Source organism: Mobula birostris, chromosome 7, assembly GCF_030028105.1.
Source record: "Mobula birostris isolate sMobBir1 chromosome 7, sMobBir1.hap1, whole genome shotgun sequence".
Lineage (NCBI taxonomy): Eukaryota > Metazoa > Chordata > Chondrichthyes > Myliobatiformes > Myliobatidae > Mobula > Mobula birostris.
The window spans coordinates 176,310,673-176,337,251 of NC_092376.1; the positions used below are offsets into that span (position 1 = coordinate 176,310,673).

General features: G+C 47.7%; 1 protein-coding gene across 1 annotated transcript; it reads right to left on the minus strand.

Annotated features, from left to right (window-relative positions):
* Positions 1-23,823, minus strand: rbm22 (RNA binding motif protein 22). Its single transcript, XM_072264141.1, has 11 exons — positions 23,715-23,823; positions 19,362-19,415; positions 17,374-17,403; positions 15,177-15,309; positions 11,922-12,022; positions 10,081-10,253; positions 6,894-7,094; positions 5,481-5,645; positions 3,716-3,807; positions 2,565-2,699; positions 1-786 (listed from the first exon to the last, which is right to left on the minus strand). Exons 1-11 carry the CDS (start codon positions 23,766-23,768, stop codon positions 653-655), a joined length of 1,272 nt encoding a protein of 423 aa, XP_072120242.1. The 5' UTR covers positions 23,769-23,823; the 3' UTR covers positions 1-652.
* Positions 23,824-26,579: the final 2,756 nt, after the last annotated feature.

Consider the following 26,579-nt stretch of genomic DNA (forward strand, 5'->3'; position numbering starts at 1 on the left):
TGATGGTAGGCGTGTGTTTATTTTTCTTTAGCAGACCTTTGACCCATTACCCTCACTTCAAAAACTTTGCTGGAGCCAGTGCCCAAACAGACAATAAAAATCCGCCCAGCCAAGGCTCCCTGCTCCCTCCCTGTTTTGAGGCAAGGTCCGGGAAATAACGCAGGAAAAGCTGGTCCTCGAGTCCCGTGGGTTAAGACCTCCAATGTTTCTCCTCCCACAAACCCAGACCAAACAGCATGGTCTCCAGATTCAGCGCTCTTTCACTGTGTAACTGGTGGGGTGACAGGAAGGTACACACCTCACTTCCAGCCAAAACCCAGTACGCAGGGAGTCTCGTACGAGACAGCAAGCCCCTTGAAAGGGGAAGCTGAGTGGGCACTCCAAAGGCATCCTGTTAATATTCAGACTGTGCAGGTCTGACCGACACAGAGACAGTCTCTATACCAGAATTCTTCGGCTGAGACAGATCAGAGGGAAATAAAAACTAAACTAATTCCTCAACACATATGTATAAAAAAAAATAAACTCCACTGGAATGGTTGGGGGCCCAGTTTAAACCGACGCTCACCCAGCTCTGACGCCTGCCCGTCCTTTCACGGCTAGCGAGGCAGGCGGAGGGGGCGAGAGTGACGGGGTGCGGGACTTGGAGGAGTTAGGCGCTGTTGGCTTTGTTCGTGTGAGCACCCATGCGCTGTGGGTCCTGGGATGGGTAGTGGATGGGTCCTGGTGCCCGGAGGAAGGGAGGTGGTGGCGGAGGCATGCCGTGGAATACAGTGGGTCCAAATCCTGTGGGGAGAGACAGACAGAGAGAAGAAAAGACACGAGTTAGTGATCCAAAGTTGTAGAAACATGCAGTATACATAGAACTCCCAAGAAGGCATCAGAGGCGGTGCGCGATCTGACGGAGAGTGCGGGTGATTGTCCTGGATGCTTGTGTTGTGATATCAAGATCCTGTTGGACATCGGTTATGTAGAATACTGCGAGTCCGATGCACTGGTTCGTTGATGAGACTGACGATGGGGAGCAGAGTGCACTCGTTTCTGGCACGGAACAGGGCTCATTTCTGCCTGTTGCGGCTGCCAAGGAAGGAGACGCTGGAGTCGGCTGTGAGTCACCGGATTCAGTGCTGGGTTGGGGGCAGGCCCCTCCCATTCATGCTGCTCTCCAGTGTTTGCTCGGTGGGAAACACGCTGGATTGCAGCTGCACTGAGCGAGATGAGGAACTGCTGTGGGCTTACTCTTGCAGAAACGAGGCTCCAGGACAACATCCACGCACCATCAATCTACAAGCCTCGACACTCAGGGTCTTGGACTATTATGTTTTTAAATCTTTTTTGTAACAATGTTTCTTAGCTGTCATAATTATATGTGCTATGTGTGCCGTGTGTGACTATTGGTATTGTGTTTTGCACCTTGGCCCCAGAGCAACACTGTTTCATTTGACTGCAGTCCTGTGTGTAGTTGAATAACAAATAAACTTGAACTTGTCTGAACTTGGACAAAAAAACCATATAGCAGAGAAACAGACCCTTAATAAATAAACTAAATGGCCATTCCATCATGGCTGATTTATTTTCCCTCTCAACCCCATTCTCCTGCCTTCTCCCTGTGATCTTTGATGCCCTGACTAATCAAGAACCTATCAACCTCTGCTTTAAATATACCCAACGACTTGGCCTCCACAGCTATCTGTGCCAATGAAATCCACAGATTCATCACCCTTTGCTAAAGAAATTCTTCTCATCTCCTTTCTAAATAGACACCTCTCTATTCTGAGGTTGTGTCCTCTGGTCCTAATTTCTCCCACTCTCATAAACATCCTCTCCACATCCACTTGATCAAGGCTTTTCAGTATTAGATCACCCCTCATTCTTCTAAACTCCAGCAGGTACAGGCCCACAGCCAGCATATGCTCCTCATACGTTAACCCTTTTATTCCCAGGATAATCCTTGTGAACTTCCTCTGGACCCTCTCCAATGTCAGCACACCCCTCCCTCGTTTGTGACATTCACCGGGAGCATTACAGATGAAAGGCCTGAAGCATTGCTGAGGATACTCACCAGCCATCACACAATCTTTCTCACCCACTCCCATCAGGAAGGAGGTACCAGAGCATCAGGACAAGGTCTGTCAGACTGGGTAACAGCTTCTTCCTCCAGACCGTGAGACTAATGAATACCCTGTCACCACTGAAGTCTCATCATCAGGACAGAGAGCTGTTTACTGTTTACACTACATGCATATTCATTTATATTAACTTATTTGTGGTAATATTAGTTTTACAGTATGTGCTGTGTGTGATATATGTTTTGTGGGTGCACTGTGATCCAGGGGAATATTGATTTGTTTGCTTGATAACTTTGCTCAGATATGGGATCCAAATTGCTCATGATATTCCAAATACTCCAGTGAATTTAGCAGCCTTGAGCCCCAGCAAACCAGAACCCCTCCCCCCCACCCCGAGTTTTCCACAGTGGAGACCCACACCCACGAGGCTCACGGAACAACCAAAGTAACGACATTGCGGTGCATACACTGAGAGACCGATATGAGCGCTTGTACCTGGGGGTGGGGGTGGAGCGAGTCCCGGCGGGGGAGGCAGCGAAATGTTCACCACAGCCGGAGGGGCACTGGGCGGCAGGTTAAAGAAGTTAGCGGGAGCCTCCTCCTCGACGGCCGTGGGTGGTGGAGGCAAGGCTATGAGAGAGAGAGAAAGCAGGGAATAAGTTTGCAAGCCATTCACGTATGTCAGTTCATGGCCCCTTCTACTGCCATGATGAGACCACGCTCGGGTTACAGGAGCAACACCTCAAGTTCCATCTGGGAAAAGTCTAACCTAACGGCATTAGCATCAACTTTTCTAATTCCAGTAATGTCTTCCCTCTTCCCCCATTCTAATTCCCCTCTCAGCCCTTCTCTACTCCTCACCTCCCTCTTGTGCCCCTTCTCCTTCTCCCACGGTCCACTCTCCTCTCCAATCACATTCCTTCCTCTTCAACCCTTTTCCACTTATCAACCTCTCAGCTTTTCACTTCTCCCCTCCTTCCCCACCCACCCACCCAGCTCCCCCCTCATCTGGTTTCACCAATCCCCTGCCAACGTGGACGCCTTCCTCTCCCCTAACCCTATTATGGATTCTGCCCCCTGCCTTTCCAGTCCTGAAGAAGTGTCTTTGCCCGAAACATTGAATGTCCATAGACGTGGCTGACCTGCTGAGCTGCAGTTGCTCCAACATTTCACGCGTGTTCCATACCCCCTTCTCCTGGAGAAGGGGCAAAGGTGGGCTACTGGGGCTTCAGGCAGATGGAGCACATTGGCCATGGTGGCAGCTGTCTAGGGCAAGGAACACTGATCTTAACCCTTCACTGCCTTGCAACTACACCCACGCATGGTGAAGGCTTCCGGAGTGAACCCTGAGGAAAAGTTCTGGAGCTGGAGTCCCTAAGGCAGTCCTACATTGAGTTCAATGCTGGCTGGCAACTCCTGTGATGCCACTGGTGCCAACTCTCCGCCGTTCCTTTGGATTCATCAGCTGCGTGAATAGGGGGGAGCGTGCAGCATGGGCAACAGCTTGCTCTCCGTGTCATACGGCCCTGGCATGTGCGTCAAGCCTGACCAACAGAGGGGCTCCCTTATCTCTGTAGAGCTTCCCTATCCATGTCGCTGGCCACACTTCCTATCTACAGTGGGCTGGTTACATCGCCTCTACTTACCACCAGGCAGCCCGGGCACAGGCTCCAACTTCATCCCTGACTCTGTCAGATTGGAGTCCTTATCCTTCTCCTTCCCCCTCGCGGCCTGAGACCTGCCATGAGTAAAAGAAGGATCAAAGATCGGAACGGTTAACGCCCCACAAACAATGCGGCAGAAACCCCTCCTGACCTCAAGGAAAATGTCACAAAGCCAAGGTGCTTGGCATTAAGAATAAACAGAAAATGTAGGAAACCAGCCAGCAGGTCAGGAAGCTTCTGTGGAGAAAGATAGAGTCATGGAGACACAGGAACAAACAGGCCCTTCAGCTCAACTAGTTCATGACCAGCCATTTCAACTGCACAGTCCCATCGAAGCCTTTTCATCGAGGTGTTCAAACCTATTCCAAAAGCTCCCTTCTGAAGAGTGCTACAGGCGAGTAAACCAAAAACTTCACACCATCTTCTTCTCCCAGGCAGTTAATCAGATCAAACATACTAGTTAGTCCCCTCAGACGCCCCTCTGTCTGTCCCCTCACACTCCCCTCCGTCTGTCAGTCCCCCCACACTCCCCTCTGTCTGTTAGTACCCTCACACTCCCCTCTGTTAGACCCCTCACACTCCCGTCTGTCATTCCCCTCACACTCCCCTCTGTTAGACCCCTCACACTCCCGTCTGTCATTCCCCTCACACTCCCATCTGTCATTCCCCTCACACTCCCCTGTTAGACCCCTCACACTCCCCTCTGTCTGTCAGTCCCCTCACACTCCCCTCTGTCTGTCAGTCCCCTCACCCTCCCCTCTGTTAGTCCCCTCACACTCCTCTGTTAGTCCCCTCACACTCCCCTCTGTCTGTCAGTCCCCTCACCCTCCACTCTGTTAGTCCCCTCACACTCCTCTTTGTCTGTCAGTCCCCTCACACTCCCCTCTGTCTGTGTCTCCTCAGACGCCCCCCTGTCTGTCAGTCCCCTCACCCTCCCCTCCGTCTGTTAGTCTCCTCATTGCACTGTAAACGCTTTAAACATTTTTATAATATTGTTTACATTGTAGATACTTGCTGGTACTTTTGCACGTTTTATTCCATACTATACTTCAACCTCAGTTTGTACCTTTAGTATAAAAGTATTAAATTTTTGCATAATTTTAAATTGTTGAACGCTGTTTTCTGTTGCATGTTACACCCAGACTAACACACCACAACAAATTTCTAATACATGTAAATGTGTATGCGAATAAAGTTGATTCTTGATTCGTGAGGTACTTGTTGAATGGAGTCTCCAGCCTGGAGCATTAATCCAGTTTCTCTCTCCAGAGATGCTGCCTGACCCTCTGAGTAACATGCACAAAAGTGCTGGAGGAACAGATGAAGTGCACAGTCGATGTTTTGGGCTGAGACATCGACTGTTTATTCCCTCTCCATAGATGCTGCCTGGCCTGCTGAGTTCCTCCAGCATTTTGTGTGTGTGTGTTGCTCTGGATTTCCAACGTCTGCAGAATGCCTCGTGAGTGTCTGTTCACTCCCTCTGAAGCAAGTATATATTGCTTTTGATCAGTCAGGGAGGAATTCCAGGACTTTGACCCAGCCATGGTGAAGGAAGGTGAGGTATTTCCAAGTCAGGACGGTGTGTAGCTTGGAGGCAACTTCCAGCTGGTGCTGCTTTCCTACCATTGTCCTTTGTGGTCTCACCGTTTTCTGTTGTCAACAATTCCTCATCTCCTCACCACCCACCCCTGCCATCTAGATACTCAACAACTGCTGGCTCTCAATGCCTGCCTGATGCCACACTCACCTGCCCCACTTGACGTTCAGCCTTCGGCCGTTAATAATGAGCTTGTTGAAGGACTTCTCAGCCGCCAGCTCTGAGGACTGCCGGGTGGCGAACTGGATGAACGCGCACTGCTGCCGTTGAACCACTGTGATGGAACGAATCTCGCCGAACTGGTAAAAGTGGTTCCTTTGGAAAAAAGTGTCCAAACAGAGGTGTTTCATGAATGGGTCATCTCCTTCACTCATATCCATACACAGGTATTACTTAGTCACAGAAACAAGCCCTTCAGCCCATCACGTCTATTAATCACCCATTTACATTCATCCCATTTTAAACTTTCCACCAACTCCCCCCCCAGATTCCACTCCTCACTCACAACAAAACTTAAATAGTGCAAAAAGAGAGCAAATAAAGTAAAAAATAGTGAGGTAATGTTCATGGGTTCAATGTCCATTCAGAAATCTGACGGCATTCCTGAAGAAGCTGTTCCTGAAACATTGAGTGTGTGTCTTCCGACTCCTGTACCTCCTCCCTGATGGTAGCACTGAGAAGAGGGCGACCCTGGGTGATGGGGTCCTTAATGATGGATGTCGCCTTTTTGAGTTGCAGCCTTTTGAAGATGTCAAAGATGCTGGGGAAGCCAGTGCCCAAGATAGAGCTGGTTGAGATTACAACCTTCTGCAGCTTTTACCGATCCTATACGCCGGCCCCTCCAGTTAGAATGCTCTCCACGGTACATCTTTGCGATGTGGGAGTAAAGTGGAGAACTGGCTCGGACTTCATTCTTGGAGCACAGGAGAATGACAGGTGGTATTACAGAGGTGTATAAAATCCTGTGGGGTGGAGGGAGGGTTAGGTTGAGCAACATTGCTCAACAACCAAAGGGTCTGCACTATACTGTGAGGTCCTAAGCTCTATATGGATAGGTAGAAGGCACTCAGACCAGGGTTAAAAGCTCAAGAACCAGAGGGCATAGATGAGAGAGGAGAGATTTAACAGGAACTTGAGGACTTTCACTTTTTGTCATTTACAGTAATTTTTATGTCTTTGCACTGTACGTCTGCAGTGAAGGAAAGGTAAGTCGCATCCGGAGTTTCTCCGGTTAGCGGACAATTCCCCTCCACACCTCTCTGACGTAGAGGGGAACCGGATACGAGGCAAGTTACAGCAGTGGTTTGCCATTGCCTTCTGCCGGGTGAGCTTCCAAAGAAATCACCAGCTCGTAACCCAGCACGGATAGAGAGCGTGCAGGGGAGCCGGCTGGATTCGAACTCGGGACCTTTCGTCCCGAAGTCCGGCACTGATGCCACTACGCCACCAGCTGGTAAAGCAACAAATTTCACATCATCAGTCAGTGATAATAAACCTGATTCTGGAAACTATTCAATGCCAGCAATACCCGATCACTACCCAAAGCATGGCCAGAGAGTTTACCGTAACTCCGTCTCTGAGATCTGCTCGCCGAGACCTCCGACGTAGAGGGTGGTAATGGTCTTGTCCTCGGGAGGATCCAACCTGGGCATGGTGGCTGCACGTTTGAGCAGCTTGTCTGCCACCGGGTCGTTAATGCCGTAGTAACGATCTTTGATGTTCTGATCAGCCAGGGGATCGTCCGGGTCTGTTGGCTTCTCATGCCTATGTGTGACAAATTAAAACAATGGAACTGGTACGGAAACTGCACAGCAAGAGACCAGAAGGTTCAACATAGGATGGTAAAAAACAAGAGGATCACCGGGGTCTCCCTCCCACTATTTGTGACATTTACTGGGAGTGTTGTATACGAAGGGACTGAAACATTGTTGAGAATCCCTACCACCCATCCCACAATCTCTCTGACCCACTGCCATCAGGAAGGAGGGACAGGAGCATCAGGACTGGGACTGTCAGACTGGGTAACAGCTTCTTCCCTCAGGCTGTGAGACTAATGAGTACCCTGCCTACATTGCGGTGTTGTCACAAGGACAGCGAGCTGTTTACTGTTTATTTGCACTGCGCACTTCACATGCATTTTTGAATTACATTTTATTGACTTCTTTCAGGTAATATTTTGCCTTGTGTGCTGTGTGTGATATACGTATTGTAGGCGCACCATGGTCTGGAGGAATGTTGTTTCGTTTGGTTGAATACATGCACACAGATGACAATAAACTTGAACTTGATCCCCCCAGGAGGACCAGAACCCTGTCATGGTTTGGAGGCTTGTGCGCCTCAATGATATGTTACAGAAACAGCCACAGAGACTCCTTCTACATCTGTGTGTGACGGTATGGACAGGCAAAGATGGGGGGCCTTCATTGCTGCCCTGGACATAACGGGCAGTAAATAAATAAGTGAACTAAAGCAAAACGGCTTCACTGCTCGGTAATCAATGTGCACGGAAGGTTTTCACCTGTGCTGCAAAACGGTACCAAATAAACTTAAGGGAGAGTGGGGGTCAAATGCAGGCGGCCTGGTAGCATCACCCGGCTTGAATTCCCACCGCCGGCTGTAAGGAGTGTGCATGTTCTTCCTGTGACCACGTGGGTTTCCTCCAATTTCCTCCCACAGTCCAAAGACGTACCGGTCAGTACGTTAATTGGGCAGCATGGGCTCATTGGGCCTGCTGTATCTCTAAGTCTAAACCCAAGTCTGCTGGCACTCAGAAAGGCAGAAGAACATAAAACAGTTCAGCACAGGACAGACTCTCCAGCCCACTGCGACTTAAACTAATCCCTTGGGTTTGTACGTGATTCATGTGTCTGTCTAATGCCACTATCATATCGATAGAAGTACACATACAAAGTAGTGCATATGGGTCAGTCCGTCAAGGATAAGGCCCCCCGAACCACCAAACATATCTACATGAAGTACTTTCACAGGAAAGCAGCATCCATCATCAGGGACTCCCACCGCCCAGGACATGCTCTCTTCTCGCTGCTGCCAGCAGGAAGAAGGTGCAGGGTCCTCAAGATTCACACCACCAGGTTCAGAAACAGTTATTACCCCTCAACCATCAGGCTCTTGAGCCAGAGGGGATAACTTCACTTGTCTCAACACTAAACTATTCCCACAACCTATACACTCACTTTTAAGGACTCTACAACTCATGTTCTCAATATTTATTGCTTATTTATCTTTTTTTTTCTTTTTGTATTTGCAGTTTGTTGTCTTTTGTACTTTAGTTGTTTGTCTGTCCTGTTGTATGAAGTTTTTTCATTGATTCCATTGTGTTCCTTTTGTATTTACTAAGAATGCCCACAAGAAAATGAATTTCAGGACAGGATACGGTAACATATATATACTTCAATAATAAGTTTCTTTTGAAATTTGGTATCTGCTTCCACCATAGCCCATGTGGCCCATTCCAGGCACCCACCTTTCTCTGTGTAAATAAAAACTTGCCCTACACATCTTTAAATTTTCCCCTCTTACTATAAGGTTATATCTTCTAGTAGTTGATATTTTTATCCTGGGGCAAAAATATGTCCATCTACTCTATCTGTGCCTCTCAGGGTGTTGTAAGCCTCTATCTGATCTCCCCTCAGCCTCCACCACTTCAGAGAAAACAACCCAAGTTGTCCAACCTCTCGTCCTCTAAACCAGGCAGCATCCTGGTAAACCTCTTCTGCACCCTCTCCAAAGCCTCCACACCCATCCTGTAATGGGGCAAGTGTGGTCTAACCAAAGTTTTACATGGAGCAATGTGACCTCCTGGCTCTTATACTCAATGTGATGAAAGACAAACTCAAAAATTACAAGATGGTAAGTCAGTGCTGGGGAACTTTCTGAGGTATATTTAATGTGGAGTTTGATTATGTTCTTGATTATTAAAAAGACTTGCATTTATAGGGAAGTAGACACTACTGCTGAGCACGGGGGAGAACCCTGGCTTTCCTCAGAATTGTGGAGAATTTTGATATCCGAGTAAGTGGGGAGATTGGGACGTAGTTTAACATCTGACTGTGCAAGTCTCCCTCAGGACCGTGGTACAGATTGTCACCAGAGTTTTTGTGCTCGTGGCTCAAGAATGGGGTTTAAATTTCAATCCCAGGGAGGAACATCGTGTAGCAATTTCACTTTATTTAGAGATATGAGTGGAAGAAGCCATTCTGGCCCAGCAATCTCCCAGTTTAACCCTCGCCTAATCACAGGACTATTCACAATGAGCAATTAACACACCCACCAATACGTCTTTGGAATGTGGGAGGAAAGCCACCGGGTCAAATGGAGAACGTAGAAACTCCTTACGGACAGCAGTGGAATTGAACCCAGGCCACTGGTACTGGTACTTTTGTGCTAACACTACATTACTGTGCTGCCCAATTAGTATGATGCTTTAAAGTGCCAGAAATACGGAAGATCAGGTCTGTAAGGAGTTTGTATGTTCTCCCCTTTCGATTTATTCCAGGTGCTCTGGTTTCCCCCAATGTTCCAAAGACATACGGGTTAGAGTTAGTAAGTTGTGGATATGCTGTTAGTGCCGGAAGCGTAGCAACACTCGCAGACTGCCCCCGGCACATCCTCGGACTATACTGGCCCTTGATACAAATGATACTTTTCACTGTATGTTTCGATGGACATGTGACAAATTAAGCTAATCTCTCTCGCGATTCAAGGATGCATCGTTAGACGTTTGCCATACCTGTAAGGGCATTCCTCGCCTCGCTTGCACTCTCCTTTGACCCAGAAGGAGCAGATGTGCGGCCGATTGCGTTTGTAGTACGGCGTGGTCCTGGCTAGTTTCAGCAGCATGTCACTGGAGCTGGTGGCCTTGCCCAGAGCACCCACCGGTCTCGTTCCATCCGAATTCTGGATCTACAGGAGCAGCAGAAATGTCAGACTCATAACCAACTCTGACCCTAGTCAGTCACACTTATCATCAAAGTGTACATATGTTATCATAAACTACCTCGAGACTGGGCGTAAGGGGTGTCCAGGGACGGGTAACACGACTGGTGAAGGGGCTTGCTGTGTCCATTCTGGGACAGATCACTCAATTTGGGCCCCACCCAACACTCAGCCCAGACCTGTGGCTCCAAGTAGTTGTTTGCATGCGACAACAGCCACACCCCGGTACACCGCTTTGACAGGTGGGCAGCCGGCGGCCTCACACCCCGGTGAGATAGGGACATCCCTGTTCTAGCACGTGAAGCTAGCTCCGGCAGACTGGGCAGATGAGATCTACAGTGACACCCACTGGCCAGGAGGTGGTTCTGCAACGCTCCACAGACAGCAAAGTGCATGACAAGGCACAGATGTGCAGTATAGTCATCCACTGCAAACAAGGAAGACCCCAGTTTGTGACACTTGTTCGGACTACTGAGGTTGAGAAAGTGGAATTGTCCCTGTACAACTCTCCCGCACAGTTTCCTGTCATATTGGACACAATGGACAACCATTGTGAGGGCAAGACCGATAAGTGAGAGATGAGGAAACATGCCTAGGGTGGAGGAGATAGGAGAGATCCTTAATGAATACTTCGCAGACAAACAACCAATGTGCAAAAGACAACAAACTGCAAATATAAAAGGGGAAAAAAATTATGTGTCAAGTGAAGTTCACTGCTATTTAACTACATACACGTATATAATGTGTATAGAAAAGAGACAACATTTCTTCAAACCAGGGTGTAAAGCACAGTAGTACACATAACACACGATAACTTATGAAGGTAAGGATAAAATCTACAGATGAATCACACATAAATAACAAACTGAAGTGCATTGATATTAAACATTGCAAGGTATGGAACAGATTATCCAGTGACACTTTGAATATGATGCGACCGGGAATTCAGAAGTCTAATGGCCTGGGGGAAGAAACTGTTTCCCATTCTGACAATTCTTGTTTTTAATGCATCATAGTCTCCTGCCTGATGGTAGAAGTCAAAGAGACTGCTGGATGGATGGATGGGATCCTTGATAATACTAAGGGCTCTGTGTATTCAACACTCCTGATAAATGTTCCTGATGGATTGTAGGGAGACCCCTATGATCCTCTCAGCCGTTCTCACTCCTTTGTAGGGACTTCTGATCCAATGGACCACTGCTCCTGTACCAGTTGGAGATGCAACTTGTCAGGACACTCTTAATGGTGCTACTGTAAAACGTAGTTAAGATGGGGGTTGGGGGAGAGCCTCACTCTCCTCAATCTCCTTGGGAGTGGAGCTGCTACTGTGCCTTCTTGTTCAGGGAGGTGATATTCAGGGACCAGGTGATGTGAACTCCCATGAACCTGGTGAACTTTACTCTCTCTACAGAGGGGGATGGTTCCTCTACACCGTCCTGAACTCCACAATGATTTCCTTGACTAAACATCTTGACTATGTCTGCATGCTTTTATGCACTGAGCTGCAGCGATGTGATTAGCTGTTAGGTATCTGCATTAATGATCACTGTACAGGAGATACCTGTTAAAGTGGCTACTGAGTAGAGATCCCTCAGGCTGAACCAGCATCCGGCAAAGGGGAAAGAAGCTAATTACCTCTCTCTCCATGTTCTGTGTGTAATACTCCTTATTGACGTCAGACTTGGGCATCTCGTCCTTGAGGGAGATTCCTGCATCACGCACCTGGATGGGCAGACCTGTCAAGGCACAGGAGAGACATGAGATTGAACTGATCCAGCTTTATCACACCTTACCAATTAGTCCAATCTACAGACCTGCAGTAAAGAGCATTCTAACAAACTGCATCACTGCATGGTACAGAAACTGCACTGTGACGGACAGGAAAGCTCTACAACGGGTAGTCAAAACTGCCCAAGCATCACCAGCACCAACCTACCCACCATCAAGGACATACATACAGAAAGATGCTGGAAAAGGGCTAGTAACATCATGTTCACAGACTGTTTGTCCCAGTCCCAGTCCCTTCAGCAAGGAGGCTACATAGCATCCACACCAGGACCATCAAGAACATACAAAGTTTCTTACAGACAATGCCGGAATTGAACTCTGATACCCTGAGCTGTAACAGTATTGTGCTAACCCTAGTGCCCCAAACTTAAAACGTGCTTCACTTCAAGCATACCCAGACAGAGCTCATTGACACTGGGTGCTAATTTCAAACTCTGTGTGGCCACTCAACCCTGAGTCTAGAGCCACAGTCGATCCATTTACCCGTGCAGAGTTGTGAACGCAGCCCAGTCCTCTGCCCCAGTAAAGCAGCCAACATAATCAAAGACCCCACCCACCCCAGACATTCTCTCGTCCCCCCTCTCCCATCAGGCAGAAGATACAAAAGCCTGAAAGCTCGTCCCACCAGGCTCAAGGACAGCCTCTACCCCACTGTTATCAGACTCTTGAACAGATCTCTTGCATGACAAGATGAACCCTTGACCTCTCAATCTACCTTGTTATGATCTTGCATCTGTAATGCTCTGGTTAAAATTGTACTGCTACAGCTATGTTGTTGGGCATTTTATTTTGGCAGTTTACTGCAAACAGAGTATGTTCTGTTAGTTAAGCTTCACAGACTACTGCTTTGACCAGCAGAGGTAAAGAGTGATTGCTCAGCCTCGGCATGTTGTGTCAACCAATGGGGGGGGGGGGGGGGGGGGAGGGGGGAATGAATGAAACACTCGAGAGAGCTGGGTGGGGTCAGATTTCTGAAGGACAATAGTCTGGTTTGGGGTCTTTTGTTAGAAAATGTGGAGAAGAGCCCAAGGGAAAATGCTCGGAGGATCCCACCCAAAGGGGAGACCCTATTGTAAGAAGTGGTTTGTGCAGACAAATAGCTCACAGGAGGTAGTGCCAATAATCCCGAGTTACCCAGTTCGTTCGAAATGGTCTTCGAGGAAAGTTCGAATTGTGGCTGGTGTCCTTCACGCAGAACGTGGGTTCAGCGCATAAATACCACCATCACGCAGAGACTAGTGGAGAAACTGTCGCTGCTTGGCCTTAGCGCTGCCATGTGTCGCTGGATTCTGGATTTCTTGACAGAGAGACCACAGTCAGTCCGTGTTGGCAGGAACATCTCTGACTCCATCGCACTGAGCACTGGATCCCCACAAGGCTGTGTGCTTAGCCCATTGCTGTTTACACTGCTAACACATGACTGTGCAGCCAGATTCAAGGAGAACCTGATCATTAAATTTGTGGATGATACCACAGTGGTGGGGCTCATCAGCAAAAATGATGAAACTATGTACAGGGAGGAGGTCAAACACCTAGAGAGCTGGTGCAGGGATAACAACTTGATGCTTAATGTCACCAAAACCAAGGAGATGATCGTCGATTTCAGACGGTCTCAGCCTGAGCACACACCCCTCAGCATCAGCGGCTCCACAGTGGAGAGAGTTGAAAACATCAAGTTCCTTGGGGTGCAGATCTCGGACAATCTCACCTGGTCCAGGAACACCACTGGGATTGTGAAACGGGCCCAGCAGAGATTGCACTTTCTGAGGAAGCTTAAACAAGCATCACTCCCCACTAACATCTTAACTACGTACTACAGAGGCGTGGTTGAGAGTGTGCTGACCTTTTGCATCACAACCTGGTACTCCAGCCGCAGTGCTGTTGACAAAAAAGCCTTGCAGAGGGTGGTTAGGGGAGCAGAGAAGGTTATTGGGGTCTCCCTACCTTCTGTCCAAGACCTCTTTCAGAGTCGATGCCTCCAGAAGACACGGTACATCATTAAAGACCCCTCACACCCTCTCCATGAACTGTTTTTTCTTCTGCCATCAGGCAAATGTTACAGGAGCATCAAAACTAAAACCACAAGGCTACTAACAGCTTCCTCCCACAGGCAGTCAGACTGCTAAATAGTTGCTCTACCTGACTCTGCTTTGGACACTTTTAATTTGCACTGGACACTTATAACTTGATTTTAACTGACATGTGGCTGTTGTGTTTTACTATTTATTGTTATGTTTATTATTTAGTGTTGCGTTTGTAATGTTATGATTGCACTGCTCTTGGAAAACGCTGTCTCATTCTGCCCTGGAGAGTTGATGTACGGTAGAATGACAATAAAGTTTTTTGAATCTTGAGAATCTTTAAAAATAATCGGAGCGAAGCATCCCGACTACTTCAGAACGAGCTCCAACATTTATGTGCATACTTGGATTGGTTTTACTGTAATGGCCCTTCTAATTTTCTTTTCCTGTTAACTGTTTGATAAAGTTAAAATATTGGCAAATATACCGGCAGAAAACACAGCTTCAGCAGATTTACTATTAAACGCGAGCCCAGCTACGGATAAGACCAGAAGGCATAGGAACATAATTAGGCCATTTGGCCCATTGAATCTGCTCTGCAATTTCATCATGGCTGATTTATTTTCCCTCTTAAATCCATTCTCCTCCCTTCTCCCTGTAAACTCTGATGCCCTGACTAATCAAGAATCAAGTATATTTGCTTTAAATATACCCAATGATTTGGCCACCACAGCCGTCTGTGGCAATGAATTCCAGATTCATCACCTTCTGGCTAAAGAAATTCCTCTTCACCTCTGCTCTAAAGGGATGTTTTTGTATTCTGCGGCTGCGTCCACTGGTCCTAGCCTTCCTCACTATAGAAAACATCCTCTCCACACCCACTGTGTCTAGCCTTTCAATATTCAACAGGTTTCAATGTGACCATCCTTCATTCTTCTAAACTCCAGTGAGTACGTGCCCAGAACCATCAAACACTCCTAGTGCATTAACCCTTCTATTCCAGGATCATTCTTGTGAACCTCCTCTGAAGCCACACTCCCGCACCTTTACTTTGCCCCTGGCCAACTTCCCGAGTGCTCACCGTATTCGAGGTCGAGCAGGCATGTCTGGCACACATTCTTCAGCTTGCTACACGTCTGGCAGACTTCGGTTTTCTTGAAGCGCATCCGTGCCCCCGGACACCAGCGGAAGACGGTGAAGGGCCTGGAGCAGATCTAAAAGGGTGAGGGACAGACAACACATCAGGATCACAGCTGGAAATCTGGTGTTTGCCTCTTAAGAAAACAGTGTCCTGCATCTACTGTGGCGTACCAACACAGATTGCTGGATCACAGCAGAGTTACATCAACTTGGAGCGCTGTTGCAGGAAAGCAGCATCCATCATCAGGGACTTCCCATCCCCCATCCAGGCCACCAGGAAGGAGGTACAGGAGCCTCAGGACCCACACCACCAGATTCCGGAACAGTTATTGCCCCTCAACCATCAAGCTCTTGGACCAGAGGGTATAACTTCACTCAGCCCATCCGGACCCTGACTGTTCCCACAAGGGCTCTTCACCTCATGTCCTTGATACCTATTGCTTATTCATTATTATCCCTGTATGTTTGTATTTGCACTTTTAGTTGTATTTTGCATATTGGTGCTTTTGGGGACAGTCTTTCATTGATTCCATTGTGTTTCTTTGTATCTAATATAAATGCCCGCAAGAAAATGAATCTCAGGGTTGTATATGGTGACATTCAAGTACTTTAGTAATAAGTTTACTTTGGACTTTGAGAGAGTGAGTGTGGGGATAACAGGGAGCAGCAGTCGCTGGAGAAAACTCCAGCATGGATGGTCGCAAGCCGGGCTGCGGAAGGAGGATGGCTGGGCATGGGGCTAGCAACCCCATCCTGTACAAAAACCAGAGCCATGGAAACACCAACAGCCGGACTGTGTTTGTCTGCGGCTGCACTAGCGCACGATGAGAATGCTTGTTCTTGAAGAAACGTGGCTCCAGGACAACATCCCGCGCACTGTCAATCGTTACGCTCCAGAACGGGCTGTATTGTTTTCTGTGGCAGTATGTTTATCTGCTCTTATAAGCACAGTGGTGCTAGGAAGTTTTTAAACCCTATAGAGTGTTCTCTGTTTCCGCATAAATATGACCTAAGATGTGATACCTTCATGCAAGTTCTAAAGCTAGATAAACAGAAGCCAATTAAATAAATAACACACATTACACTTAACTAGTTCTAGGTCTTGCGCGAAGATCTGATCACATTTTAGGTCATACTTATGCAGAAAAAGAGAAAATTCTACAGGGTTCACAAGCTTTCTAGCACCCTTGTATATATGTGCCTTGTGCTGTGTGTGACTGTTGGCCTTGTGTTTTGTACCGAGGCCCCAGAGGAGTGCTGTTTTGTTTGGCTGTAATGTATAGCTGAATGGGAATTAAACCTGAACTTGAACATCTAAGACCTCGATCTTCATCTAGATGTCTGAAGTCACGTGGCAGAGGACTCTGGCGGGTTGCTGTTGGCAGCCCGTGCTCCAGAAGGGGTGATGAGCTTAAGAAAAAGAATTGCTGCACAAGCACCCAGTGCAGGCAGAGGCCCGGCACACGCAGACAAGAAGGCAATGCTGCTTTGCTCAGCTCACACAAACTGCTGGAGGGAGTCAGCAAGTCAGGCAGCATCTATGGGGAGGAATAAACAGATATTTTGGGCCAACAGCCTTCATCAGGGCTGGAAAGGAATGGGGACAAAACCAGAATAAGGTGGGGCTAGGGCCTGTACTCACTGGAGTTTAGAAGAATGGGAGGCGATCTGATTGAAACCCAAATATTGAAAGACTAGATAGAGTGGCTGTGGGGAAGATGTTTCCTATGGCAGGGGAGCCTAGGGCCAGAGGGCACAGCCTCAGAATAGAAGGATGCTCTTTTACAGCAAAGTTGAGGGGGAATTTCTATAGCCAGAGGGTAGTAAATCTGTGGTGTTCAAACGGGCCGAATGGTCTAGTTCTACTATTCCTTACGGTCTATTCAGGATGATGGTTACACTAGAACTGGGACCATTCAGCTAGCTCCTTTCTCATTAACCTGCTCTTCCTCAGTGTAACAAAAGGCCTGCATCCTGATACTGTATACAGTTTTACACAAAATCGTGTTCAAATAACCCATGGCGAAGGGGAGTGAGATGGGCTGTAAATCAGGAACACAAACACACAATCGTGTTCAAATAACCCAGGGTGAAGGGGAGTGAGAGGGGCTGTAAATCAGGAACAGCAACACACCCACCTTGCACTCCTTGCCATACTTCTCCTTTGTCTGAAAGAGCAAAGAGTGAAAAATTGTAAGTTAGAAGCAATCCCACACACACAACCGTTAAGGTACAATTCGGATCAGAGGCAATTACAAACCGTCAATACCACACACACACCACTGTTGCAGTACAATTTGGATTACAAGCAATCATAAACTGTCCATACCACACACACTACTGTTACGGTATAATTTGGATTACAGCCAATGACAAACCGTCAATACCACACACACTGTTAAAGTACAATCTGGATTTATTGAAAGGAGAGGAGATGCCATGCTTGTATTCCAGCACACAGTGAGAGAGATGTTAACTGTCCCGACAGGAACATCTACCTCTCTAACCCTTCTCCTCTGTAAAATCACCCTCTGCATCCCATTAGCCTGCATTAACCCTTTCTCTTTCTCCACCCCATCACCCACTCTCTCCTCCCTCTGGTTCCCCTTCCTACCTGCTTCCCTTTATTCCACGCTCCACTGTTCTCTCCAATCAGATTCCATCTTTTTCAGCCCGTTGTCACTTCCACCTATCACATCTCTGCTTCTTGCATCAGCCCTACTATTCCCCTTCCCTCACCTGGATCCAACCCTCTCCTGCCAGCTTTTGTTTTGCCAGCCCTCCCTTTTAAAACTGCTATCTCCCCTCTTTCGCTCGAGTCCTGATGAGGAAAGCACTGACTGTTTATTCCCCTCCACAGACGCTGCCTGGGTATCAACAACTCTGAAGGTCTATCCTGAGCTCAGCACATTGCTGCAGTAACGAAGGGGCACAATGGCGACTCTGCTTAATTTGGAGCTTGAGGAGATTTGGTGCGTCAACGAGCACTCTTACGTACTCTACAGATGTACGATGGAGAGCGTTCTAACTGGCTGCATCACACCCTGGTACAGAGGCTCCAATGCAGAGGATCACAAGAGGCTGCAGAGGGTGCTAGACTCACCCAGCTCCATCACGGCCACAACCCTCCCCATCACCGAGGACATCTTCAAGAGCCGATGCCTCAAGAAGGTGGCATCCGTCATGAAGGATCCTCACCATCCAGGACGTGCCATCTTCTCATTGCTACTATAGGATGTATAGAGTCTGAACACACACACACATACACACATCCCCACCCACCCCGAATCAGGAACAGTTTTGGAACATGGGAGGAAACTGGAGCACCTGGAATTCCCACGGTCATAGTTAAAGCTCACGTGTGACTTTCTGAGGAGGCTAAAGAGAGCTGGACTTTGCACATCCATACTCATGTCATTCGAAGTAGAGAGCATCCTAACGTGCTGCATAGCTGCTTGGTACGGAAACTGCACTGCAGCGGACTGCAAGGCTCGACAACGGGTAGCCAAAACTACTCAATGTGTCACTGGCACCAGCCTACCCACCATCAGGACATACATACAGAAAGGTGCTGGAAAAGGCCCAGTAACGTCTTGAAAAATCCCACCCACCCTGGTCATGTCCCAGTCCCATCAAGGAGGAGGCTACATAGCATCCACACCAGGATCACCAGCCTCAAAAACAGTTACTTTCTCCAAGCAACACCCCCACCCACTAACCCACCCCTCCACACCCCCAACCACCACTACTTTATCATTTCCTGTCAGTCATCTTCTGTACAGACACTCCTGTGCCCAGCGTCACTTTATGTACATATAATCAATCTGTGCATAAAAGCTATCTTATGTATTAACATTTATTGTGCTTTTTTCTAATTATAGCATTCTCTATCTATTGTGTTTTTTTGTGCAGCATCAGATCCAGAGTAACAATTACTTGGTTCTCCTTTGCGCTTGTGTGCTGGAAATGACATTAAACAGTCTAGAATTGTGAATCTTCCCCCGGTTCTATTTTACTGTGTTCCTGTACGTTCTCACAATGAGATTGGGGTGTTGGAATAAACATTAACGACACAGCATGACCCTCTCCACAAATCTTCATATACATGAGAGAACGAGAAACTTACCATGCGGATATACGGATTTTCTCCCAGGCATGTCTGGCACAGGATCGGAAAATCCTATACGGACAACATAGATACGTCAGCTATATCAAAAACATAGGCATGGTAGCACGATGGTTAGCATAACGTTTTACAGTGCCAGCGCCCCAGGTGCTGTTCACTGGCAACGCTGACGGTGGGGGAGCAGTGTGGCACAGAGAAGTTGTAAGATTTGGTTTACTTGGTGGGACGTTTTGTACAGCAGGGCCGGAAAAAAGATGACGACTATTCCCTACTGATGTCCCTCACAATTTTATAAACCACTGAAAGGTCACCCCCCCATCTTCTTCTCTCCAGGGAAAACAGTCCCAGCTTGTCCAGTCTCTCCTTATAATTCAAGACCTTCAGTCCCAGCAACATCCTTGTGAACAGTTTCTGAACCCATTCCAGCTGAACAACATGGAGTTGAGTGACAAGGTCGTGTAGCAGTTAGTGTAACGCTTCATAGCGCCAATGGCTGGCGAGACCGACGGTGGGGGATCTGCGTGGTCTCGGTCGTTGCACGGACCAGGCTCTCACGCTGCAGTGCTGCCTGTTACAGCCACCCAGGGGAGGAGCTGTTAGAGGAGTTGTGGGAGAGAACGGGGCATTGGACACGCTGGAACCGGAGCTGGTTGGGGTCTGGCTCTCCCGTCAGTGCCACTCTCCAGTGTTCGTTTGGTTGGAGACAAGTTGGATTAAGTACATCTGCAGCTACACCTGCTGGAGATGAGGAACTGTTGCGGGCTTGTTCCTGCAGAAACATGGCTCAGGACAACAACACACCATCAATCTACAGACCACAAGACTCAGGGACTTGGGCTAGCATTTCTTTGTGACTGCATGTGCTATCTTTACAATATGTGCTGTGTGTTTTGTACCTTGGGCCCACAGAACAATGTTTCGTTTAGCTGTATACATGCAGCCAATTAAACTTAAACAACCCCACCACTGTCTGCAAGGAGTATATACTTTGTTGTTTTCCCTTCCAATTGTGTTCTTTCTGCTAAAGTTCTTACCTAATTGATGTTTTTCTACTGACTGCTGTGTGTCTGTCGCTCTGTGCCAGTGATGTGGCTGCAAGTTAGTTTTTCATTGCACCTGGGCACACACGGACTTGTTTATTTAGAGATACAGAACAGTAACAGGCCTTTCCAGCCCCATTACACCTCTGTCACCAATAAACCTGTACCTCTTTGAACTTGGGGAGGAAACCCACACGGTCACGGGGAGAACGTACAAGCTCCTCACAGACAGACAGCGGTGAGCAGCCGTTAGCAAGATGAGTTCTAAGGTATCGGAAAAGCCTAAAAGAGCTCATAAGGGTGTTACACTTAGCGTAAAACTAGACATAATTAAGCACTTCGATCGTGGTGAACGAAGTAAGGACAAAGTGAGTTTGGCTTGTGGAAGTTGACGAAGATGACGTTGAAGAGGTTTTGACATCCCATGACCAAGAACTGATAGATGAGGAGCTGGTGCAATTGGAAGAGGAAAGGGTAACAATCGAAACCGAATGCAGTAGCGAATGCACTGAAAGTGACTGCATGAGATTTTCGCTGCAATGATAAAGTACAACTTTAATTTTGAAAGGGTACGTTGGTTTAGGGCATATTTGCAAGATGGTTTGAGTGCTTACAAAGAACTGTGTGATAGGAAAAATGCGCGAGGCTAGCAGTGAAGCAAGCCTTCCACATTAGCCACAGCAGACGACGAACCTCGACCTTCGACATCGAGGCAGGCAGTCATAGGAGAAGATGAGCTGCCTGCCCTAATGGAAACAGATGACACCCCCGTGTCCCACCACCCCAACCCCCGGGCTGCGGACAGATACTGTACCGATTCACGGAGAATGCAGCGGTAGCCGGGAGGCACACAGCACATCTTTAAGAAAAAAGCCAAAATAAGCATGCTAATTAATTAGGTGCCGCCCGACACATAAATGTCGGCCCAGATCAGAGACAACGCAATCGGCAATCGCCTCTGATCTGGGCTGACATTTACCTGCCGGGCGACACCTAATTAATTAGCATGTTTATTTCGGCTTTTTTCTTAAAGATGTGCTGAGTGCGTCCCAGCTACCGCTGGACCCCTGCATGTTTCGCGAATCGGTATCGGTTGCTGCCCGGAGGGTGGGGGCCAATGCACCACCCAAACTCTGACGACTCAGCCTAACACACCATCATCAGTGTGCTCGGTGTCTTCCTGATTCCCGTAAGTGATACTACACTGTACATACATTATTTCTACTTTATATCGGCTGTGTATTTTTACATGTTATTTGGTATGATTTGGCAGCTTCATAGCTAATAGTTTACTGGAGAGAGTGTTTTTGCCGACGGCGCTTGCGTGAGATTTTCGCTACGGTGGACAGTGCAGCAATGATTGTGGAAAAGTATTTCTACTTTATATAGGCTGTGTATTCATCATATCATTCCTGCTTTTACTATATGCTGCTGTTATTTTAGGTTTTATGTGTTATTTGGCATGATTTGGTAGGTTATTTTTGGGTCTGCAAACGCTCACAGAATTTTCCCATATAAATAAACGATAATTGCTTCTTCGCTTTACAACATTTCGGCTTACGAACCGTTTCATAGGAACACTCTACCTTCGGATGGCGGGGGAAACCTGTATTATTGGAGTCTGAGGACAAAGAAATGGAGAAGGGATTTCACTGGTTGGAATTGAAATCCGGGAAAGGAAGGTGGTGGGGTTGATGGAGGGGGAGAAGGGGTAATACAACAACACAGAGAAAGGCTCTTCTGCCAATCATGTCTTACTAACTTCTTTGCCCACCTACACTGAACTCAATTTGCCTGCATCAGGACTGTATCCATCTGTGCCTTGTTACTTAAGTGCCTGTGTAAATGCTTCAAAAACATACTGAGGCTCTCAAATGGTCAGGGTTAACCGTGGATGTTGCGTCCCAGCTGCTTACTGGATACACAACACAGTGTGCAAGCCGGGGCAGTTCGATATAGAGAGCAAGCCATCGCCCATGCAGCAGGCTACCCCTCTCCACACAGCAGATGAAGTGCAGAGACCGATCCAGGTTGGCACCAGCAGTGTCACAGGAGTTGCCCGTCAGCGTTGAACTCAATGTCGGACCCCAGCTCCAGATTTTCCCTCAGGATTTACTCCCGAAGCCTTCCCCATGAGCGGGTGTAGCCGCAATGTAGGAGGGGTTTGAGATCAGAGCTTTCCTTCTCCCAGGTGAGCTGCTGACCACGTCTGACCAGCCCACCATCTGCCTGAATTCTGATTCTGAACAGCATCTGATTCCACCAGCTCATTTGTCAGCAAGTTCCAGACTATCAACTGTTTGATTTCACTTACACAGTGGGGCACAGGCCCTTCCGGCCCAATGAGGCTCACCATCCAGCAACCCACCTATTTAACCCTAGTCTAATCACAGGACAGTTTACAATGTCCAATTAACCTACTAACTGTATGTCTTTGGTTTGCGGGAAAAGATCAGAGCACTGCAGGAAACACACATGGATCGTGGGGAAAACGTACAAACTCCTTACAGACAGTGTCGAACTGAACTCCAAACTCTGGGAATTTGCACTGACCGCTATGTTATCATGATGCCCTCATCCCTATATAAAAAATGCGCCTCGGAATCCCTTCAAACCTCTTTGCTCTCACTTTAAACGTCTTCCCTCTGGAATCTCTGACGGGCAGGGTGTTGGGGGGGTCACTGGAAGGATGGGGGTGAAAGGATGGAGGAAGGTTAGGCAGGATGCTGTTCGATGGTGTCGATTTGTGGTAGGGAAAGTTTATAGTGTTGTGATTGGGACTGTGAGTTCAAATCAGTGAGGATGGGGACAGGGAAGATCTGAGGCACTGATTGGTGGGGATGGGGGGGATCTGAAGCTCTGGTGGATCGGGGAAGATCTGAAGATCTGACTGGTGGATTGAGTGGGGATCTGAGGCTCTGATTGATGGGGATGGGGGGGGGGCTCTGAAGTTCTGGTGGGGACCGGAAAGATCTGAGGATCTGAGTCTGATTGGTGGATCGAGTGACGATCTGAGACTCTGATTGGTGGGGGACGAAAGAGATCTGGTGGGGGGATGAGAGGCTGTGAGTGCGGGTGGTGGATTCGGGTTAGCAGGGCCAGGGGATGTTAATCGTCCTCCACAACCACTCACATCCCCCTCTCCCTCTGCACAACCGTCTGTACCCGAGACCCAGGTCCGGATCCGGGCCCGGGACATGCCACGGACCTCGAACTGAGCCCAGCCCTTGGTGCCGAGGGAGCGCGGTAACCCTCACTCCCCTCCGCCCTGTCCCTCCCTCCCGGTACCTCCGCACCCGGTCCCAGGTCTCACCGCATCCTCCCAATTCTGCCGGTTGTACGTGTTGGCCCCAAGTGAAGTCGCCATCGTCGCCTATCCCGGCTTGCCCAGCGCGGCCGCGATCCTCCTATTTCCCGGCATGCCCCGCCCCTCGCGGCCTCATGTCGAGCCATCGGGCTTTGGCAGTGCGGGGCGGAAGTAGCACCTCGGTGGGCAACTGTACCACATCTTTTGTGTTCCGGAAGAATCGGAGCTAAAGAGAGAGGGGCCGTACGGTAACCATCAAGATAGATAGATAGACATACTTTATTGATCCCGAGGGAAATTGGGTTTCGTTACAGTTGCACCAACCAAGAACAGAGTACAAACATGGCAATACAAAACAGCAAATAATCAAAGAAATTTATTTATAAAGCACATTTAAAAACAACCCATGTTAACCAAAGTGCTGTACAAACCATAACAGGGAGCTAAAATCACAAATACAAGAAACTCAGATATAAACAACAAGGCACACAGCTTATAGGCACAAAATAAACAACACATGAGCCTAGGCACAAGGCAAAAATCAGCCACATCAGGAAGATTCAAACGCTAGTGAATGACCGTAAGTTTTGAGCCTGGATTTAAAAGAGTCGATGGAGGGGGCAGAACTGATAGGGAGGGGGAAGCTGTTCCACAGTCTAGTGGCTACAACAGCAAAGGCACAGTTACCCCTGAGCTTAAGTTTAGATCGCGGGACAGCCAGGAGCCCCAAGTCAGCCCACCTGAGGGACCTGGAAGTAGAATAAAGGGTTGGAAGGTCTGCGATATAGGAGGGGGCCAGACCATTTAGGGCTTTATAAACAAACAAGAGAACCTTAAAATCAATTCTAAACCGTACTGGCAGCCAGTGGAAGGAGGCCAGGATAGGAGTAATATGGTCCCTCTTCCGGGCACCTGTCAGGAGCCTGGCTGTGGCATTCTGGACCAGCTGCAGACGGGACAGTGACGACTGACTAATCCCAGTATACAGGGAGTTGGGGTAGTCCAAGCGGGAGGATATAAGGGCGTGGATGACTTTCTCGAGATCTTTGAAAGAGAGAAACGACTTGATTTTGGCAATAGTACAAAGCTGGTAAAAAACTGGCTTTTAGTACTGCATTAACTTGCTTGTCAAACTTAAAGATGGAATCAAATATTACACCAAGGGATTTAACATGGGGTTTGACAAGGGTGGACAGGCTACCAAGACTGTTGGTAATCACTTTGATGGAGTCAGGGGGGCCAAGTAGGACAACTTCAGACTTGCCTTCATTCAGCTGTAGGAAGTTTTATGCCATCCCACACTTTATGTCCTCAAGGCAGTTCATGAGGCTGGCTAGACTTGACTGGTCGTTGGATTTCAAGAGGAGATAAAGCTGTGTTTAACAATGGAAGGAAATGTTGTGTTTTTGAATGATTAGGCCGAGGGGAAGCATGTATATAGAGAAAAGGATGGGACCTAGGATGGAATCTTGTGGGACCCAGCAGGAGAAACTATCTGGAGGAGAGGAAAATTTGCCTATGTTGATGGAGAAGCTTCTATTTTTGAGGTAGGATGTGAACCCGTTCAAGGCAGTGCCGTCAACACCAACCCCGTACTGGAGATGGTCTATTACAATGGCTTGATCCACAGCATCGAACGCTGCGCTGAAGTCAAGAAGAATTAGGATGGTAGAGTCACCTGAGTCGGTATAGAGGAGATCATCGTACACTTTCAAAGTTCAAAATAAATTTATTATCAAAGTACATATTTGAGATTCGTTTTCTCATGGGTGTATTCTGTAGAAGAATAATCATAACAGAATCAATGAAAGATCAGACCGCCCTGCCAGAGCCTTCAACCAGAGTGCAGAAGACAACAAACTGAGCAAACAAAAAAAGCAATAATAATAACTAAATAAGCAATAAATATGAAGGGCACGAGATGAAAAGTCCTTGAAAGTGAGTTCCTAGGTTCTGGGAACAGTTCAGTGATGGGGTGAGTGAAGTTATCCCCTTGGTTCAGAATAAATCAGGGAAGATAGTGCACCCGTGGCTGACAAGGGAAATTAGGGAGAGTATCAATTCCAAAGAAGAAACATACAAATTAGCCAGAAAAAGCGACTCACCTGAGGACTGGGAGAAATTCAGAGTCCAGCAGAGGAGGACAAAGGGCTTAATTAGGAAAGGGAAAAGAGATTATGAGAGAAAACTGGCAGGGAACATAAAAACTGACTGTAAAAGCTTTTATAGATATGTGTAAAGAAAAAGATTGGTTAAGACAAATGTAGGTCCCTTACAGTCAGAAACAGGTGAATTGATTACGGGGAACAAGGACATGGCAGACCAATTGAATAATTACTTTGGTTCTGTCTTCACTAAGGAGGACATAAATAATCTTCCGGAAATACTAGGGAACAGAGGGTCCAGTGAGATGGAGGAACTGAGCGAAATACATGTTAGTAGGGAAGTGGTGTTAGGTAAATTGAAGGGATTAAAGGCAGATAAATCCCCAGGCCCAGATGGTCTGCACCCCAGAGTGCTTAAGGAAGTAGCCCAAGAAATAGTGGATGCATTAGTGATAATTTTTTGAAACTCTTTAGATTCTGGACTAGTTCCTGAGGATTGGAGGGTGGCTAATGTAACCCCACTTTTTAAAAAAGCAGGAAGAGAGAAACCAGGGAATTATAGACCGGTTAGCCTAACATCGGTGGTGGGGAAACTGCTAGAGTCAGTTGTCAAAGATGTGATAACAGCACATTTGGAAAGCAGTGAAATCATCGGACAAAGTCAGCATGGATTTGTGAAAGGAAAATCATGTCTGACGAATCTCATAGAATTTTTTGAGGATGTAACTAGTAGAGCAGATGGGGAGAACCAGTGGATGTGGTATAT